Source organism: Lissotriton vulgaris, chromosome 6 (genome assembly GCF_964263255.1).
Source record: "Lissotriton vulgaris chromosome 6, aLisVul1.2, whole genome shotgun sequence".
Classification (NCBI taxonomy): domain Eukaryota; kingdom Metazoa; phylum Chordata; class Amphibia; order Caudata; family Salamandridae; genus Lissotriton; species Lissotriton vulgaris.
This window is the reverse complement of record NC_141694.1, coordinates 1,443,913,845-1,443,930,672: the sequence shown is the minus strand read 5'-3', so window position 1 is coordinate 1,443,930,672 and position 16,828 is coordinate 1,443,913,845. Positions and strand designations below refer to the sequence as shown.

Below are 16,828 nucleotides of genomic sequence, written 5' to 3'. Positions count from 1 at the left end.
GGTACAAATTGTTACAAAATCATTTGGTGTATTAACTAAACTTTGGATCTAGCCATTAACGCCCCATTCTGTCTTTGAGACATCATCCATTTCGGACACTCATCCTCACACCCGTTCTGTAAAAGCATGCACTGGATTTGAACACCAAGGCTGATAATCTTTTAGGTGAGTGTGTTCTTACTAATTTATTTTGGATAAGACTGATGAGTAATGTGCTTTTCCATCTTCCATTTAGTTTAGACAAGGGGGAGGTTTTAATGTAGAAGCAAGCGCCAGTGACTTTAGTGGTGGTAGTCTTAAGTGCACCACGCCAGCCAAGTCTTAAAATGAACTAGAATATCACCATCGCAAGATGCAGTCCATCTCCCAATGAATCAGCCAACCTTCTCAATGTTTTACCATATCATTTTAGTGTATATGGAGAGAAAACAACACTGAAGCCTGCCACCGGATAGAGAGCAGAATCTCAAGGGGCGAAAAGATCCTGCCTCAATTTATACCTTTTTTTGACAACAAGAGCTGTTCCAGTTTCCTTGTTGAATTTTTCAGTAATGTGGTTAATTATTAAACTAAAGGCAGTCTTTTTATGCATTATTAGACAATAAGCCATCCAAATGGTTAAAGTCGGCTTGGCTTTCACACATATTACTTGAATATTTTTAAAGATATAGGACTAGGTTAATAGGACACGAATGACCCTCCAGGCTATTACTCTTTTCGGCACCCAATCTGAAGTTGGGGGGGGTGGGAGGGGGTGTGTCACAGGTTACATCTATCATCTAACATTTAATCTAAGTATATTCTATGGAATAATAAGGCAGGCATTTTATTTGAGAGAGCACTCCATTATTCTTTCAGAATTGTAGTACGTTTTCACCAGCCTATGATTTTAGCTACAAACATTTGTTTATAAATGCACTTAAATCTCAAACGTTTGCGCTTATTTTACTGTAAACAGAAGACCTTTAACATTTTAGACAGCAAACTTAATATGGCATGGATTGTTACCTCTTCCATAGGAATAACCTGAGCATATCCACCTCCTGCTGCTCCACCTGTGGAATTAAATCAGATCAAGGTCAGCTTTGCGTCACCTGAAAAGGTTGATGCAAAATAAGTAAAAAACAATTTAATCTTACCTTGATACAATATAAAAAGACATACCAAGCCAGATCAGACTCATCACACAACTTGTGCTTTGTTTAATTATGCACACAATTGAAAAGGAACAACAGATGTAGCATACTGCTTCTCCACCATCAAGAAGGTTATGATCCAGTATTCTAGAGACAATCCTGCATAGGTCCATTAAAAATCATGTTCACATTGCTGCTGCGTATGCCAGAAAACTGCAGAGAATAATGCACTCTGCTTTAGAATGAGATAGATTAAAATAAAAGAACGAAAGACGAAGAAATAGGGCACAAAGATCCACTATGAGAATAAAATATCTGCCGCTAAGCAACACTTTTGAATCCATGGTCTGAAAATTTGGTGAAGATCACTAGTAAAAGTTTGCAACTACAATCAAAAGTTTCAGTCGTCCAGTGTCAAAAAGGCCTATCAACACAAAGAAGAAACTGCCCAAAAAAACACAATGACAACAAAAGGGGAATAAAAACTCCGCAACCATACTATTATTTGGGTATGTAACACTTGCTAGGCAGTTTTTACAATGTGGGTTAGTGGGTCTGTACAATACAGGTAAGTACATTGCAGGCCATTTATAGCCCGTTTATTGCAGTACTTCACCATGTCGGCAATTGCTTCTTTTTCTTTGGGTTAATGACGTTTTTAATGCTTTTTTTCCCCAATGGGTATTTAAAGTGTAAAGGAATAGTCATTTTTTAAGGTAAAGGGGCGTGCAGAGGTAAACAGTTTTTTAAAGCTCAAGAATGGGTAGAGGAAAAGAGGTAAAAATTTTAGGACTCAAGGACGGGAAAAGTTACGGAGTTAAGGGACTTGGAGTCCGGGCGGGTATGGTGGCAAGAGGTTTTAATGGTTCAGTGGCAGGTAAAGGGAGGTAAGGGGTCTTAAGGTTTAGGGACAGATAGCGAGGTTACTTCCAATATATATATACACTATACGGATTTGAATAACACAATATGATCATCAATCCTCAATGTGAGGATGACCAAATAACTATTTCAGCAGGACGCTGATTTTTCATGTCCTGGTTTTCTATAAATACATCTGCGCTTTCCAGAAGCTGAACCAACTGGAAGAACACACCTGTTCAAAATGATATGGAAACCCATGGCGAAGAAGGGGAAATTTGTCAGTTTCACAGTTATTTGAAAAAGTACTGTCAAAATTTGACATAGCCTCGGAGTCCATTTATCTATACTACTATTATAAAGAGAGAACTGTGTCCTTTGAGCCAGGTTAACTCGAAAAGTACACCACCAATCGCAACACCCAATACAGCGTTGGAAAGGGGGGGTCCAGTAGATGGACATAGGCTATAAAAAAATAAAAATAAACGATATTTAAAAAATAAACAATAAAAAAAAAAGTAGTCCCTAAGAAGTAGCGCCGGTCGTGTGTGCTAACAACGTGCGTGCTGACATCATCGGAGGACAGGAAAGCGAGGAGGAGCGGACAACAGCGCGGGTAGGAGCGGAAAACTTAGCCAGACTGGAGGGAATGAGGTACGTGAACCGCAGGGAAGAGCGGTGAAGTAAGGCGGACTGGAGCGGAATGGAGGACAACAGCGCATGGAGGAGCGGAGAACGTAGCATGACTACAGCGCCATGAGGTATGTGAAACACGGGGAGGAGCGGTGAAGTACGCGGGGAGGAGCGGTAAGTGAGGCGGAATGGAGCGGGATAGCGGACTGCATCGGGGCGTGTAGACTGGCTTGGTGTAGTGGGGGGCGGTGAAGTGAGGCGGACTGGAGGGTGCAGACATTTAAGTGAGAGTAGTGGGGGGCGATGAAGTGAGGCGGACTGGAGCGGGGGCCTGGGTTTGTGTGACTGGGAGCAAGCGCTGAGGTAAGGTGCACGCAAGCCTGGAATGCTGCCCCCAGCCCCCTTCTGCCCCAGGCAACGCTGGGGCGGGCTGCTAGTACATTCTAAATGGTCTGATATTTGAGATTTTATGAAGTTATAATGAATGTTTTATTGTCAAGTCAGATCAAGAAGTCCGTTACATAGCCTATGCTCATTTGAAAGCACATGCCTTCCAGTTTGACTACATGACCTGAAAAACTCACACCATATTATCAGTCTGTCTCGCAATAAACTGTCCCACATATCACAAGTTCAGGCTACCAGAAGTAATTCATACACTTTTTTAGGTCTCGCCTGTCTATGCGCATGCGCATCGAGCAAGCGAGACTATGGGGGCTTATCCACTCTTTATCCAACTTGCAAGGAATCGTGGCGATTCCTTGCAGTGCCTGTGACTTTTAAGCTCAATGCGCATGCGCATTGAGCTTAAAAGCGCGTGCACATCAGTTCCCTCAGCCGCACTCCAGGCCCCTGCTGCTTTCACACCCCCTCCCCGCTCCGCCCCCTCCCCTGCCCGCCGTCTGTTCCCTCAGCCGTCTGTACCCTGCTGCTTAACACCCTCTCCCCCGCTCCGCCCCCTCCCCGCCATAGATTTGTTTGTTAGCAGCTCTCTAGATCTCTTCACTTCCCTCTCCTCCCCCACGCGTAGTCTCTTGGAAAAATTAGATCAGAAATCGTCAAGCCCGACTAGCAAAACAAGTATTACATATCCGTAAAAAATCTTCTCCGCCATCGTCCTCGGGTTATTAGATACTGCGAAGTGCACGGCATGCTTCCAACTTAAATAGCCCGCAAGCGGATAGGTGGAACGCTGTAATAGCTATCAGCTGTAATAGTTTCTTCACATTCATGCCACGTCATAGGCGGCTGCCGAAAGCTAAACATAGACAGCGGACTCACTTTGTCGCCATCTTAGAGTAGTATCGACGCGATATCAAGTACCGGCATATAATATATACCTAAAAATAAAGTCGAAGTCTCCTGTAATCGTTTCTTCAAATTCATGCCACATCGCAAGCGACTGCCCTACGCTAAACTTAGACAACGGACTACCTTGATGTCGACACGATGTCAATTGCGGGCATGTAATATTCAGCTGTAAGTAAAGTCGAAGTCTCCGAACATTTATTACCTATTGGATCAAATGGCCAGACCCCTGCATACTGATAATTTAACAATCGGAAACGTGCTCAACCGATAAGGGACCCCCCAAAGAAAAGGAGGGGGAATTTTTTATATATATATACACTCTCGACATACAGAGTTACCTTAAAAGCACTTGTGAAAGGCAATAGTTGTTAGGGGTTCCTGAAAATCGAATTCTCGACTAGCAGTGATGGATCAAGACACTTACCTTTCACTTTTGGCAGAAAAATTATGATCTGCATATAAGACCATGTTAATGTTTAGCATACACCTGGCCATTCCTGCATATACCCATGAAAGCCCTCTTCAAGCCTAAAGAGGATAGATAAGCACACCTCTGGGTTGTCACTAGTATAGAGAAAGGCTTCGTAAAACCTCACAGTAACCAATTTATTAACCCAGGTATAACTTTAAAGCTGAAAACAACCAGTGTGTATTAGTAATTACCAGGGTTTGGTAATAATCCACTGAATTTCTTCATTCAGTCCTTGTTTTACAGACTCAAAAAAGAATATCCAGAAACACTCACGTCGTTTACGTGAGATGTCCATAGGTGTACTAGTATTTGCCTTTACTTTTTCCAGAATGCCCGCCGTCTGTTCGCCGTCTGTTCCGTCAGCCGTCTGTACCCTGCTGCTTAACACCCTCTCCCCCGCTCCGCCCCCTCCCCGCCATAGATTTGTTTGTTAGCAGCTCTCCAGATCTCTTCACTTCCCTCTCCTCCCCCACGCGTAGTCTCTTGCAAAAATTAGACCAGAAATCGTCAAGCCCGACTAGCAAAACAGCCTTGGTACCTCAGAAACAGCAGCCGTTGCTAGTTCATGTATTTTTTATTTTTATTTAGCACTCTGAGGTTTGTAATCACTTAATGGAAGGATTGTTTGCCTAACCTGTGCACATATATTTACTGATTTACTAGTTGAGTTATTGTTCGTTTTTGGTAAGATCTCTAACTCATTTGAATTAATCTTCTGGATGTTGGACGAAAATACCAATGAGCTTTTCAAAAGATGAGAAAAATATCTGCTTTTATCATGAATGGCATTTGGTAGAAAATCTTTTCCACAAGTATTACATATCCGTAAAACTTCTCATCTCGGTTTCCTCAAATTCTAATTAACATTATTCTTAGAACATTAATTAATAATTAGCCTTTACGTGCCGAATATTTCTTCGACTTTTATAACTGTTTACACACGCGTCCGCACTGTTTCTGTAGAATAGAGTTGGACTGAAATCTACTGGTTACTTTCTGCATTGAAACGGGCAGCAGTGGCTGCCAGTAGAGGGCACCAGGGCACCGCCCACCAAGATTTGCAAGCTATATGGATGGGAATTGTCAAGAGCAATTACTATCCATATTAGTTCTTTTTTAATAGAATAAGGGCTTTAAGCCTGCGCAGAGTGGTGCCCTCAATGCCTGACTGCCTCTCTTCCTTCTGAGAATAGAGTCAAGCAATCTTGAGAGGGACATGCTCCAGTGAACATGTGCCAAACAGCAGTATCCTTTTATGTTTTTTCAATCACTATGCAGGCTAAGGGCTGACCAAATTCTGGCCCTGGACTTCAATTATCTGGGTCTAAAGAGACCTCCCATTTATGACGCTTAGAAGTGTCATATTTACAAGCAGTCCCGGGCATCTAGGGCCTAAGCCCTGCATTCCTGGGACTGCCTGTCAATCACTTCAGAGGCTGCAAGCCAGCAACACCCTTTCTCAGCTCGTCACCTGGGACCCAACTCTGCACTCGAGCCGAACGTACGTAAGTAAATGCCAGATTTTCTAAAATATTCAGCTGCCAAACAGCCACCACAGCAGTACCAAGAAACGTGTACGGATCTCTGCTCTGTTTGAACACCTTTGGTGTTAAAAGCAAACCTTCCGCTTGCACCAGAAGGGGGCTTTATATGCTCTTTGAAAGCAAAGGCTGAGGCCTAACATTTACTTTTAACCACTAATGTGATGTTCCATGTAGAGGACAGGGAGTGGTTATTGCAGGAGCTGCCGACTTTCTAACTGGGGACCAATTGAAGTGCTGGAGTCGACTTAACATCCTGTCACTGCAAATCACTTCATCTCCCCAATTAATGTGACCTTTAAAGTGCTTCAATACCTTTGGGTCAAGTTCACGCTCTATAAAACTGTACAAAATAAAAAGAGGAGGATGGATGGATTTTTTTTTTTAATTACGGAGGGACCAGATGCGAAAACAATTTTTTAAGTGAATACAATGCAGGGAATTGTAAAGCTCGTAGCAATACCCTCACTCACCCTCAACCCCTCACCCTCACTCACCCTTACTCACCCTCACCCTCACTCACCCTTACTCACCCTCACTCACCCTTACCCTTACTCACCCTCACTCACCCTCACCCTTACTCACCCTCACTCACCCTCACCCTTACTCACCCTCACTCACCCTCACTCACCCTTACTCACCCTCACTCACCCTTACTCACCCTCACTCACCCTCACTCACCCTCACTCACCCTCACCCTCACCCTCACTCACCCTCACTCACCCTCACCCTCACCCTCACTCACCCTCACTCACCCTCACTCACCCTCACTCTCACTCACCCTCACCCTCACTCACCCTCACCCTCACTCACCCTCACTCACCCTCACTCACCCTCACCCTCAATCCCTCACCCTCACCCTCAATCCCTCACCCACCCTCAACCCCTCACCCTCACTCACCCTCACCCTCACTCACCCTCACCCTCACTCACCCTCACCCTCACTCACCCTCACCCTCACTCACCCTCACCCTCACCCTCACCCTCACTCACCCTCACTCACCCTCACCCTCAATCCCTCACCCTCAATCCCTCACCCTCACCCACCCTCACCCTCAATCCCTCACCCTCAATCCCTCACCCACCCTCAACCCCTCACCCTCACTCACCCTCACCCTCACTCACCCTCACCCTCACTCACCCTTACTCACCCTCACTCACCCTTACTCACCCTCACTCACCCTTACTCACCCTCACCCTCACTCACCCTCACCCTCACTCACCCTCACCCTCACTCACCCTCACCCTCACTCACCCTCACCCTCACTCACCCTCACCCTCACTCACCCTCACCCTCACTCACCCTCACTCACCCTCACCCTCACCCTCAATCCCTCACCCTCAATCCCTCACCCTCACCCACCCTCACCCTCAATCCCTCACCCACCCTCAACCCCTCACCCTCACTCACCCTCACCCTCACTCACCCTCACTCACCCTCACCCTCACCCTCACTCACCCTCACTCACCCTCACCCTCACCCTCACTCACCCTTACTCACCCTCACTCACCCTTACTCACCCTCACCCTTACTCACCCTTACTCACCCTCACCCTCACTCACCCTCACCCTCACTCACCCTCACCCTCACTCACCCTCACCCTCACTCACCCTCACTCACCCTCACCCTCACTCACCCTCACCCTCACCCTCACCCTCACTCACCCTCACCCTCACTCACCCTCACCCTCACTCACCCTCACTCACCCTCACCCTCACTCACCCTCACCCTCACTCACCCTCACCCTCACCCTCACTCACCCTCACTCACCCTCACCCTCACCCACCCTCACTCACCCTCACCCTCAATCCCTCACCCTCACTCACCCTCACCCTCAATCCCTCACCCTCAATCCCTCACCCTCAATCCCTCACCCTCAATCCCTCACCCTCACCCTCAATCCCTCACCCTCACCCACCCTCACCCACCCTCACTCACCCTCACTCACCCTCACTCACCCTCACTCACCCTCACTCACCCTCACTCACCCTCACCCACCCTCACTCACCCTCACTCACCCTCACCCACCCTCACTCACCCTCAACCCCTCACCCTCACTCACCCTCAACCCCTCACTCACCCTCACCCACCCTCACCCTCACTCAGCGCAACCACAGCATCTTCACTAAATATATTTAATAAACTTTAAGCTATTGCCAATATAAAATAAAATCCATTTGATTTACGTATTAATTATTAATTGTTTTTTAAAGCCATTGATTTTTTTTATATCAATACATATAAGTCACATATAAGTCCCGTTATTACAAAACATGTTGCTTTACAAATGCTAGAGGTGTCACATTTACAAAAATTATAACTATTGGCTTTGTAAAGAAGAAAGCTATTAATTTAGCTATTTCGAAAAAACAACACATAAATAAAAAACAAAAAAATAAATAACACCTATAGCTCAAACTTTACTACTGCGAGACCTATTGCATTTCCAATGCTTGTTGGAACTGCAGTTTGTCATGTCCGATTGCACAGAACCCAGTATCCTATCCGACCGACCTATCTGGCTTACCTTTCACATCCGATTTTCCAAGTACAAACACTCCTACCAAGTGGGCTTCCAGATTGTGCGCAAAGGGCCCTTGTTAGATCTGGGGGTCTCTAGTTGGCAGAGGTTGTGCGCAAAGGGCCCTTGTTAGATCTGGGGGTCTCTAGTTGGCAGAGGTATGTACCAATGTCCAAATAGGGACCCTTGCTTCTAGTCAGGGTAAGGGGGATACACTCTTTGGATAACCCCAGCTCACCCCTTGGTAGCTTGGCACGAGCAGACAGGCTTATCAAAGGCAATGTGTAAAGTATGTGTACCAACACTCACAGTAACACAGTGAAAACACCACAAATGGACTAGACCCCAGTTTAGAAAAATAAAGTATTTTTATCTATACTACACAAGACCAACACAACAAAAATCCAACATACACTGTTCCAAAATAAGACTTTTAAAAAAATTCCAGGGTTTGCACCAAAATAAGCCACAGTTGCGTCACTTTTAGCCCAAAGTACCTGTAGATGCGACAAAAGTTCCAAGCGTCAGAAAACAAGCGATGCGTCACTTCTGAGACCCTGGGGAGGCGATGCGACAACCCCGCTGCACGCAGTGGGCGGGTTGCGTCGAATCCGGTCTGTATGGGGGGGCGATGCGATACCTTGTATGGATTCCGATTTGCAGGTTCTCCAGTGGAAGCGTCTCGCACAGGCACGATTCGACGATCTCCGGGGCATTGACGATCTTCGGTGCAACGGCGATGCGCGGCGCAGCGTTGATCCTCGTCTGTCGAGGCCCCTCGAGGCATTGGTGCTGGACTCTGCGACGATGTTCGCAGCGACTGGATGCGGTCTGCAGGCAAGCGGTGCGCGTCGGGTCTCGCAGCGACGACAGGCTCTGCAACGATATTCACAGCCACAGGAATCTTCCCGCACCGGGGCGATGCGCTCCGCAAATGAGACGCATCGGGTCTTGCAGCGACAACAAGCGCTGAGACGATCTTAGCAAAAACAACAATTGATGGACAGAATGCAGAACAATGTCATACATTCACCCCAGTACAGAGATCTGGGCCTAAATCCATCGATTTTTTGCACTCCACACCACCCCAGTTCAGACATGGCCATATGCAAATCAGCCTTGACCCTGAGCCTCATGGGAACAGTCCAGCCCAAACTGCCAAGCCATGTCTTTCCTGGACCGGAATCAAGCATCTGGCTATCAGCTGTCTTCCGCCAGGATAGCTTGACTCCAGTGGTGTGGAGAGCATGGGACTCACGTCTGAGCATACCCATCCCACTCGGGGTGACAAATGCAAAAACAACGATCTTGAGCGAAGATCTTTGCAGCGACAGGAATTTTCTCGCACTGTTGACAAAGCGCTCCGCAAGCGAGCGATGCATGCAAAATTGTAGATCTTATTCTCTTCTTCCTTTCCAGCTCCCCAAATAGCAGGATACAACCTCCAGAGACCCCACAACTGGATCAAGTACTCTGGGCAGGTCAGAACTTACACAGCAGAGTTCAGGGGGGAAGCTGGAGGTGAAGTCTCTTTGTTCCTGGGACTTCTTAACAGGAGGCCAGCTCTCCTCAGGCCCTTGGAGATCTCTTCAAGCAGGGGACACAGCAACAGCAAAGTCCTTTCCCTCTCCTTGGCAGAATAGCAACTGCACGTCAGCCTACAAACACACAGCAGGTCAGTCCTTCCTCTTCAGTCTTCCAGCTTTTCTCCTTGGCAGAGGTTCCTTCTAGATTCCAGGATGATCTAAAATTCAGGGGTTTGGGGTCCTGTAGTTATACCCCAAAAAGTCTTTGATCCCTTTGTGCAGGAGGGCTCTGAGCCCTGTCCAAACCAGTTCTGGGTGTCTCCATCCAGTGGACACCTCCTTCCTTTGAGAGAGATGGGCAGGGTCATCAGCCACCCAGCAGGAGGTGGAGCCAGCATTGTGGAAGGCAGGCACAGCTCTATTCAGGCCCAAGTGCTATCCCCTCCCACCACTCAAGATGCAGATGGAGTTTTTTAGCCTAGTGCTGACTCACCCAGCCTCCTAGAGCCACCCCAGCCCCGGTCACTCACAAACCAGACAGTCAATTCACAAACAGGTAGAGGCACACAGAAAGGTCAGACAAGAAAACAGACACTTTCTAAAAGTGCTGTTTTCAAACACAGGATTAAAAAACCATCCTCTCTTAAAGATGGGGTATTAAATTCTGAGTTCAGAGATATAAGACTTCAATTTTCGATCTTGCTCCTATGGGAAGATATGCAGGTAAACATTGTACACATCATTCCCCATTCTAGCCTATGGGCAAGGTAGCCTTTCAACAGTGAAAAACGAAATTGGTAGTATTTAACTATCAGAGCATGCCACCCACACTAGTACATGCTCTACCTTTCACAAACACTGCACCCTGCACAGGGGGAAAACCTTGGGCCTGCCATACAGGTGTCCAATGTGTACAGAAAGGGAAGGGTTAGGCCTGGCCAGTGGGGACACTGGTCAGGTCAGCATGGCAGTTATCAACTGCACACAGGCACTGCGGTGGCAGGCCCGAGTTATCATTTTAAGGCTACTCATGTGGGTGCCACATTTAGTGCTGCAGGCCCACTAGTAGCATTTGAATCACCAGCCTTGACACACTCAGTGCACTTTACTAGGGACCTACTGATGAAACAAATCTGCCAATCATGGATAGCCAATCATAATAGCAAATCAACCCAGGGAGCACTTGCACTTTGACACTGATCAGCAGTAGCAAAGTGCCCAACGCATCTAAACCAGCAAAAATGAAATCCAGCACAAAATCAAAAATACAGGAGGTAGAGGCAAAAAGTCGGGGGAAACCACGCCAAAGATGCCAGGTCTAACAGCCCTTCTTCTGGGAAGCAATTGCCGCAGCTAGAAGTACTAATTTCTGCATCCGTTTTACTCCCCTTTAGGTCAGCCTACAGACTGCTTTAGCTGTTTTAAAGACCTCATCTCATCAATAATTCAAACAAGCATTTACAATGCAATGGTCTCGGCATTATTAAAGGTAGAGATATTGGCATTGCTCATGACATTTAATTTTTTTTTTTTAAATCATAAATGAATAGCATTGTCATTTACATTGCCAATAGCTTAATCGTTAAATAAATGGCATTGTCATTTACAAAGTCAATAGCTTAATCGCTTGCATATGCATGACCGATTGCATTTACACCCACACAGAGCCACCCACACACACATACAGAGCCACCCACAGTCATTCACATAGAGCCACCCACACAGAGCCACCTACACAGAGCCACCCTCACACAGACAGAGCAAACCCACACATAGAGCCACCTACAAAAAAAGCTATCCACACAGCCACACACACACACACACACACCCACCCACACAGACCCCCCCCCCCCCCACACACACACACACACAGAGATCCACACACACAGACAGACACACACACACACACACACACACACACACACACAGACCCACACATGTTTTAGCAAAATATCTTAATTTCAGCTAGTACACTGCCTCCGACCACCAACAGCGTCTAGTGCGTGGGCGTGCACCTGTTAAGCAGGAGCTGGTAGTTTAGCAGCATCCTGCATGCAGCCCACGGCTAAGGACGTGTCTCTGTAACACTCTGCCCTCTGCCCTCAACACTCTGCCCTCAACACTCTGCCCTCAACACTCTGCCCTCAACACTCTGCCCTCAACACTCTGCCCTCAACACTCTGCCCTCAACACTCTGCCCTCAACACTCTGCCCTCAACACTCTATCTGGATGCAATGACCGAGGCAGCAAAATACTAGTTGACGCGTTTAAGCAAAGCTCTTAATTCCATCGACTGCTCCCCTTTGAGACCCCCCAGTTTTTCCATCCCACCTAAACCCCTGGCCCTGCCTGCCCTCTTCTGGCGACCTGCGTGCTTGGGGGCTGAGGGGAGGGATTGTTTGCATTTCAAGCCGGTGCTTCGCTAAGGGAGCGAAACCGAAGAATTCAGGAATAGGCAGGCTACAGAAAAAGAATCTGGGGCGAGCATTTAAATAATAACCCCTCATTCCCCTAAAGCGGACTTTGCATTTAATGCATCTACAACATGTTTACAGGGAAAACCGCTCTACAAATGACAGCATAATTCCGCCACCGAAACCACCCCGCATCACTCTTCGCTACACACCCCGGTGCTCCCCGCCAACATCCATCGATCTTTGCAGCCGATGCCTCAACCGCCTAGGCTATCTCAAATAAAGTATGGTGTAAAGCCGCGGGGAGCAGCGTTCCTCACACAGGCCACTCATGGGTTCAACGCTGGCTGCTGACAAGTGCAGTCATCAGCATGTGCCGAGCTCGAAGCTCTTAATTCCATCGACTGCGCCCCTTTGAGACACCCCAGTTTTTCCATCCCACCTAAACCCCTGGCCCTGCCTGCCCTCTGCTGGCGACCTGCGTGCTGGGGGACTGAGGGGAGGGATTGTTTGCATTTCAAGCCGGTGCTTCGCTAACGGAGCGAAACCGAAGAATTCAGGAATAGGCAGGATACAGAAAAAGAATCTGGGGAGAGCATTTAACCCTTTCGATGCTGATGACGAGCTCAGCTCGTCATCACCCACGGGTGTCGTGTGCTGATGACGAGCTGAGCTCGTCATAGTGCCACTAAAATGGAATTTCCAGCACACAGCGGGAAAACGCCTAGCAGCCAAGAGGTTAAATAATAACCCCTCATTCCCCAAAAGCGGACATTACATTTAATGCATCTACAACATGTTTACAGGGAAAACCGCTCTACAAATGACAGCATAATTCCGCCACCGAAACCACCCCGCATCACTGTTCGCTACACACCCCGGTTCTCCCCGCCAACATCCATAGATCTCTACAGCCGGTGCCTCAACCGCCTAGGCTATCTCAAATAAAGTATGGTGTAAAGCCGCGGGGAGCAGCGTTCCTCACACAAGCCACTCACGGGTTCAACGCTGGCTGCTGACAAGTGCAGTCATCAGCATGTGCCGAGCTTGAATCCCTCTTACAATCCAGGCTTCCATTACCCCTCCCGGAAATAAGGAGACTGTTATTATTTACTACATCCCCGGCCCGGCCCCCCCCCCCCAGCCCAAATGAAACATTTTCAATATGCTGCTCGCCAACAAAGCCATGGTTGTTGCTTATTTATCTTATGCATGCCCCCCGACTCGTGCCTTGAAAACCCCCTCGCTAGCCAGCTGGCATTATTGCTCAGAAGCTCCCAAAAAGTTGGTAAGATTGGCTTCCTGGTAAGCAGTCCAACACGGCGGGCATGAGTTTATTGGCTCCGGCGCGACTGTGTTAATCGTTCACAATCCTGCGGATTTAGAGCCGAGAATGCATTTTGATTGCACTGTCTGACTTCGGCACACATTTATTCTGCAGGGGGTTCCTAAGTCAGAGGTTGGAAAGGAGGGCCTCTGGCCGTTTGCTGTTGCTAGCAGTCGTTTGGGCTGATTAGGCAAGGGCCTTCTGCTAGGGTGCTCCAACCAGCTTGGCGATTACTTGTGGTGGTGGCCGCAAGAGGTCGAAGTGCTGCCGAGAAGCGCACAGAGAGACGCGCTGCAGCCCATGCATCAGGTCCACGAGGGAGGTGGGGGGGTGGGGCAGGACGAAGGTGAGCCCCTGTGTCATTCACCCTTCATCCATCCCCTTTCACCACCGCCAAAGCCCACGCGTCATTCACCCTTCATCCATCACCTTTCATTACCACCAAAGCCCCCGGGTCATTCACCTTTCATTCATCTCCTTTCATCACCGCCAAAACCCTGTGTCATTCACAGTCATCCATCACCTTTCATCACTAACAAAGCCCACGTGTCATTCACCCTTCATCCATCCCCTTTCACCACCGCCAAAGCCCACGTGTCAGTTACCCTTCATCCATCCGCTTTCACCACCGCCAAAGCCCACGTGTCATTCACCCTTCATCCATCTGCTTTCACCACCGCCAAAGCCCACGTGTCATTCACCCTTCGTTCATCCATCGCCTTTCACCACCGCCACTAATTAATCACTACAGTCACCTCACAGTGCAAGCTGACGTTACTTCCTAATGCCGGGCCCAGAAGTAGGCTTAATAGTGGCGTTGAGTCTGTTTCTAATCACATTCGGCACATTAAAATGCATAAGCACTGAGAGAGAATGTTATTTGTGCGGAATCAAACCACTTGTTGAAGTGGTGCAGCCGGGAGCAGAACCCAGGCCTCCTGTTATCATAGTTAACCGATTTACCCACATGCCGCATCACTCACCACGTCTTGGCCCCTTGGGTACGTCACTAGTGGGTGGGTGGCATACATACATTAATACACACAGAATGTATTAATTTACAGCCACAAGGGGGCGCTCCCGTCCTATGTGTCTTACTGCCCCAATCTACATATGTTACTGACGGCCGGGAGTCACAGTCCTGAGATATGTATTTACACGGGACACGGACTGACCGCATTTTGCCTGAAACATGTTTATTTATTTATTATTTATGTATGCGCAGGAGGTGCTGCCGAGAAGCGCATAGAGAGACAAGCTGCAGCCCATCCATCAGGTCCACGAGGGAGGTGGGGGGGGGGGGGGGGAGCCGGACGAAGGTGAGCTGCGGGGGACGGAGGGGGGAAGCAGGACGAATGAGAGCTGCGGGGGGGAGGGTGAGGGGGGGGAGCGGAACGAAGGAGAGCTGCGGGCGGAGGGAGGGGGGAAGCGGAACGAAGGAGAGCTGCGAGCGGAGGGAGGGGGGGGGAAGCGGAACGAAGGAGAGCTGCGAGCGGAGGGAGGGGGGGAGCGGGACGAAGGAGAGCTGAGGGGGGGCGAGCAGAGCAGCTCTGGAAACAACCACCATCTTTCTCCGCATGGTAATTTTCGCATTCGGGGGCGTGTTTTGCTGTTCTGAGTGACGGATGACGTCACTGTCTAAAGAACAGCAAAATTTACGCCCCCGAATCCGAAAAAGACGGGGCTAAATCGGAGTGATGGCTCTCTCCTCCAATGGCTGGCTTCCGTTTAGGAAGCCAGCCAATGGGAGAGAGACGAGGAGGGAGGCGGGTTTAAGCTGCCACACTAAGAGACAATAATTCTCGGACATCCGGTCTGCGACCGGATATTACCGAGACCTAAAAAGGACTGAAAGAAGTACAAAGGGAGATAGGGGGATTTGGGTTATCCCACTTTAGCCATCAGCTTTTATTTTAGTTCCTTCGTGCGCCACTGCTTGGATGAACTGTTCTGCGAAGGCCATTGCATTTCCAGTTGTTACCTTGTCCGATAGGTATTTCTATTACGTTTTAATGACGAGGCATTAAATAATCCTTTCAGAATGCAGGTGCAACAGAATGTCTAATTTACGGGAGGAGAGTTAATGTGCCTTCTTTCATGTATTTACTTTGCTAGCACAACATTTTCATTGCTAGTTTATGGCTTTGTTTTGTTTGAGTGATTGTTGTTTGTACACCTTAGTTGACTCTACAGAAAGTGCCATTCAATAATTGACCGCTCAGTGCGTCGCCCCACTGCTTTTAGCAGTGGAAATGAAGGAAAAATAAAATGATAACTGGATGTTATCATTTTATTTGTTCCTGCGTCTTTGCGGCACGGGACTGCTCTGCTCTCAGAGCAGGGGAAGGAGTGGTGGCACTCTGTAAAGTGTGCATGAATGTTTGACCAGCCCTCTTGGGCCAGCCAAACACTCATGCGCACTTTGCATGTTCTCCAAGCAGCCTGAGAACATGCAAAGTGTGCATGAGAGTTTGGCTGAGCAAATCACCAATCGTACTTTAATTAAATCATAAAGGTGTTGGGTAGCAGGTAATTTTATATCACTTTCTGATTCGGATCCCACACAGTCTTTCCGAGCAGGGAGACTGCCTCCTGGTGGAGAAAAAGAACCACCGATGACCTGCCGGCGATTAGTACGTCGATGGCGAACAAAAAATATGCCATTGACCGAAAAGAACTATTGAGGGTCCTAAAGATTTTTTCTCAGTGTGATCCTCATACAATACTTGGTCCCACTCTTCGTGATACTTTTGACAGCTTTTCTCGTTATAGTCAAGGGGAGACACTTTGCATCTAGCAGAACCACCAGGGCAAGCACCGAGCCATTCTCCGCACCAACTCCTCCCAATAGTGTTGCAATATTGGGCATCCCCATAGGGTGTGGAAAAATGTGCCATCCTGTCCACAATCCCGTAGACAGAGTGCAGAGTCCTAGCCTTCCTATCTTCGGAAGAACTATAGAGTAGTAATATCTATGCAGGATTCTCAATTGCACTAATCTAAAACTAGTACAAATCGCTACCTCTTGTGGGCCTTGTAGGGCCTCTGCCCAATGATAGTCATCTAAGACTCCACGGTCTCTTT

At 48.0% G+C, this 16,828-nt stretch overlaps 1 protein-coding gene across 1 annotated transcript in view; it reads right to left on the bottom strand.

Moving 5' to 3' along the window:
• The window catches only part of MTHFD1L (methylenetetrahydrofolate dehydrogenase (NADP+ dependent) 1 like), an 884,753-nt gene that overhangs the window by 770,480 nt on the left and 97,445 nt on the right, over positions 1-16,828 (bottom strand). Inside the window, exon 5 of the mRNA XM_086927571.1 lies at positions 1,009-1,055. Coding sequence (XP_086783697.1) covers positions 1,009-1,055 — 47 coding nt within the window. The remainder of the gene's footprint in view (positions 1-1,008; positions 1,056-16,828) is intronic.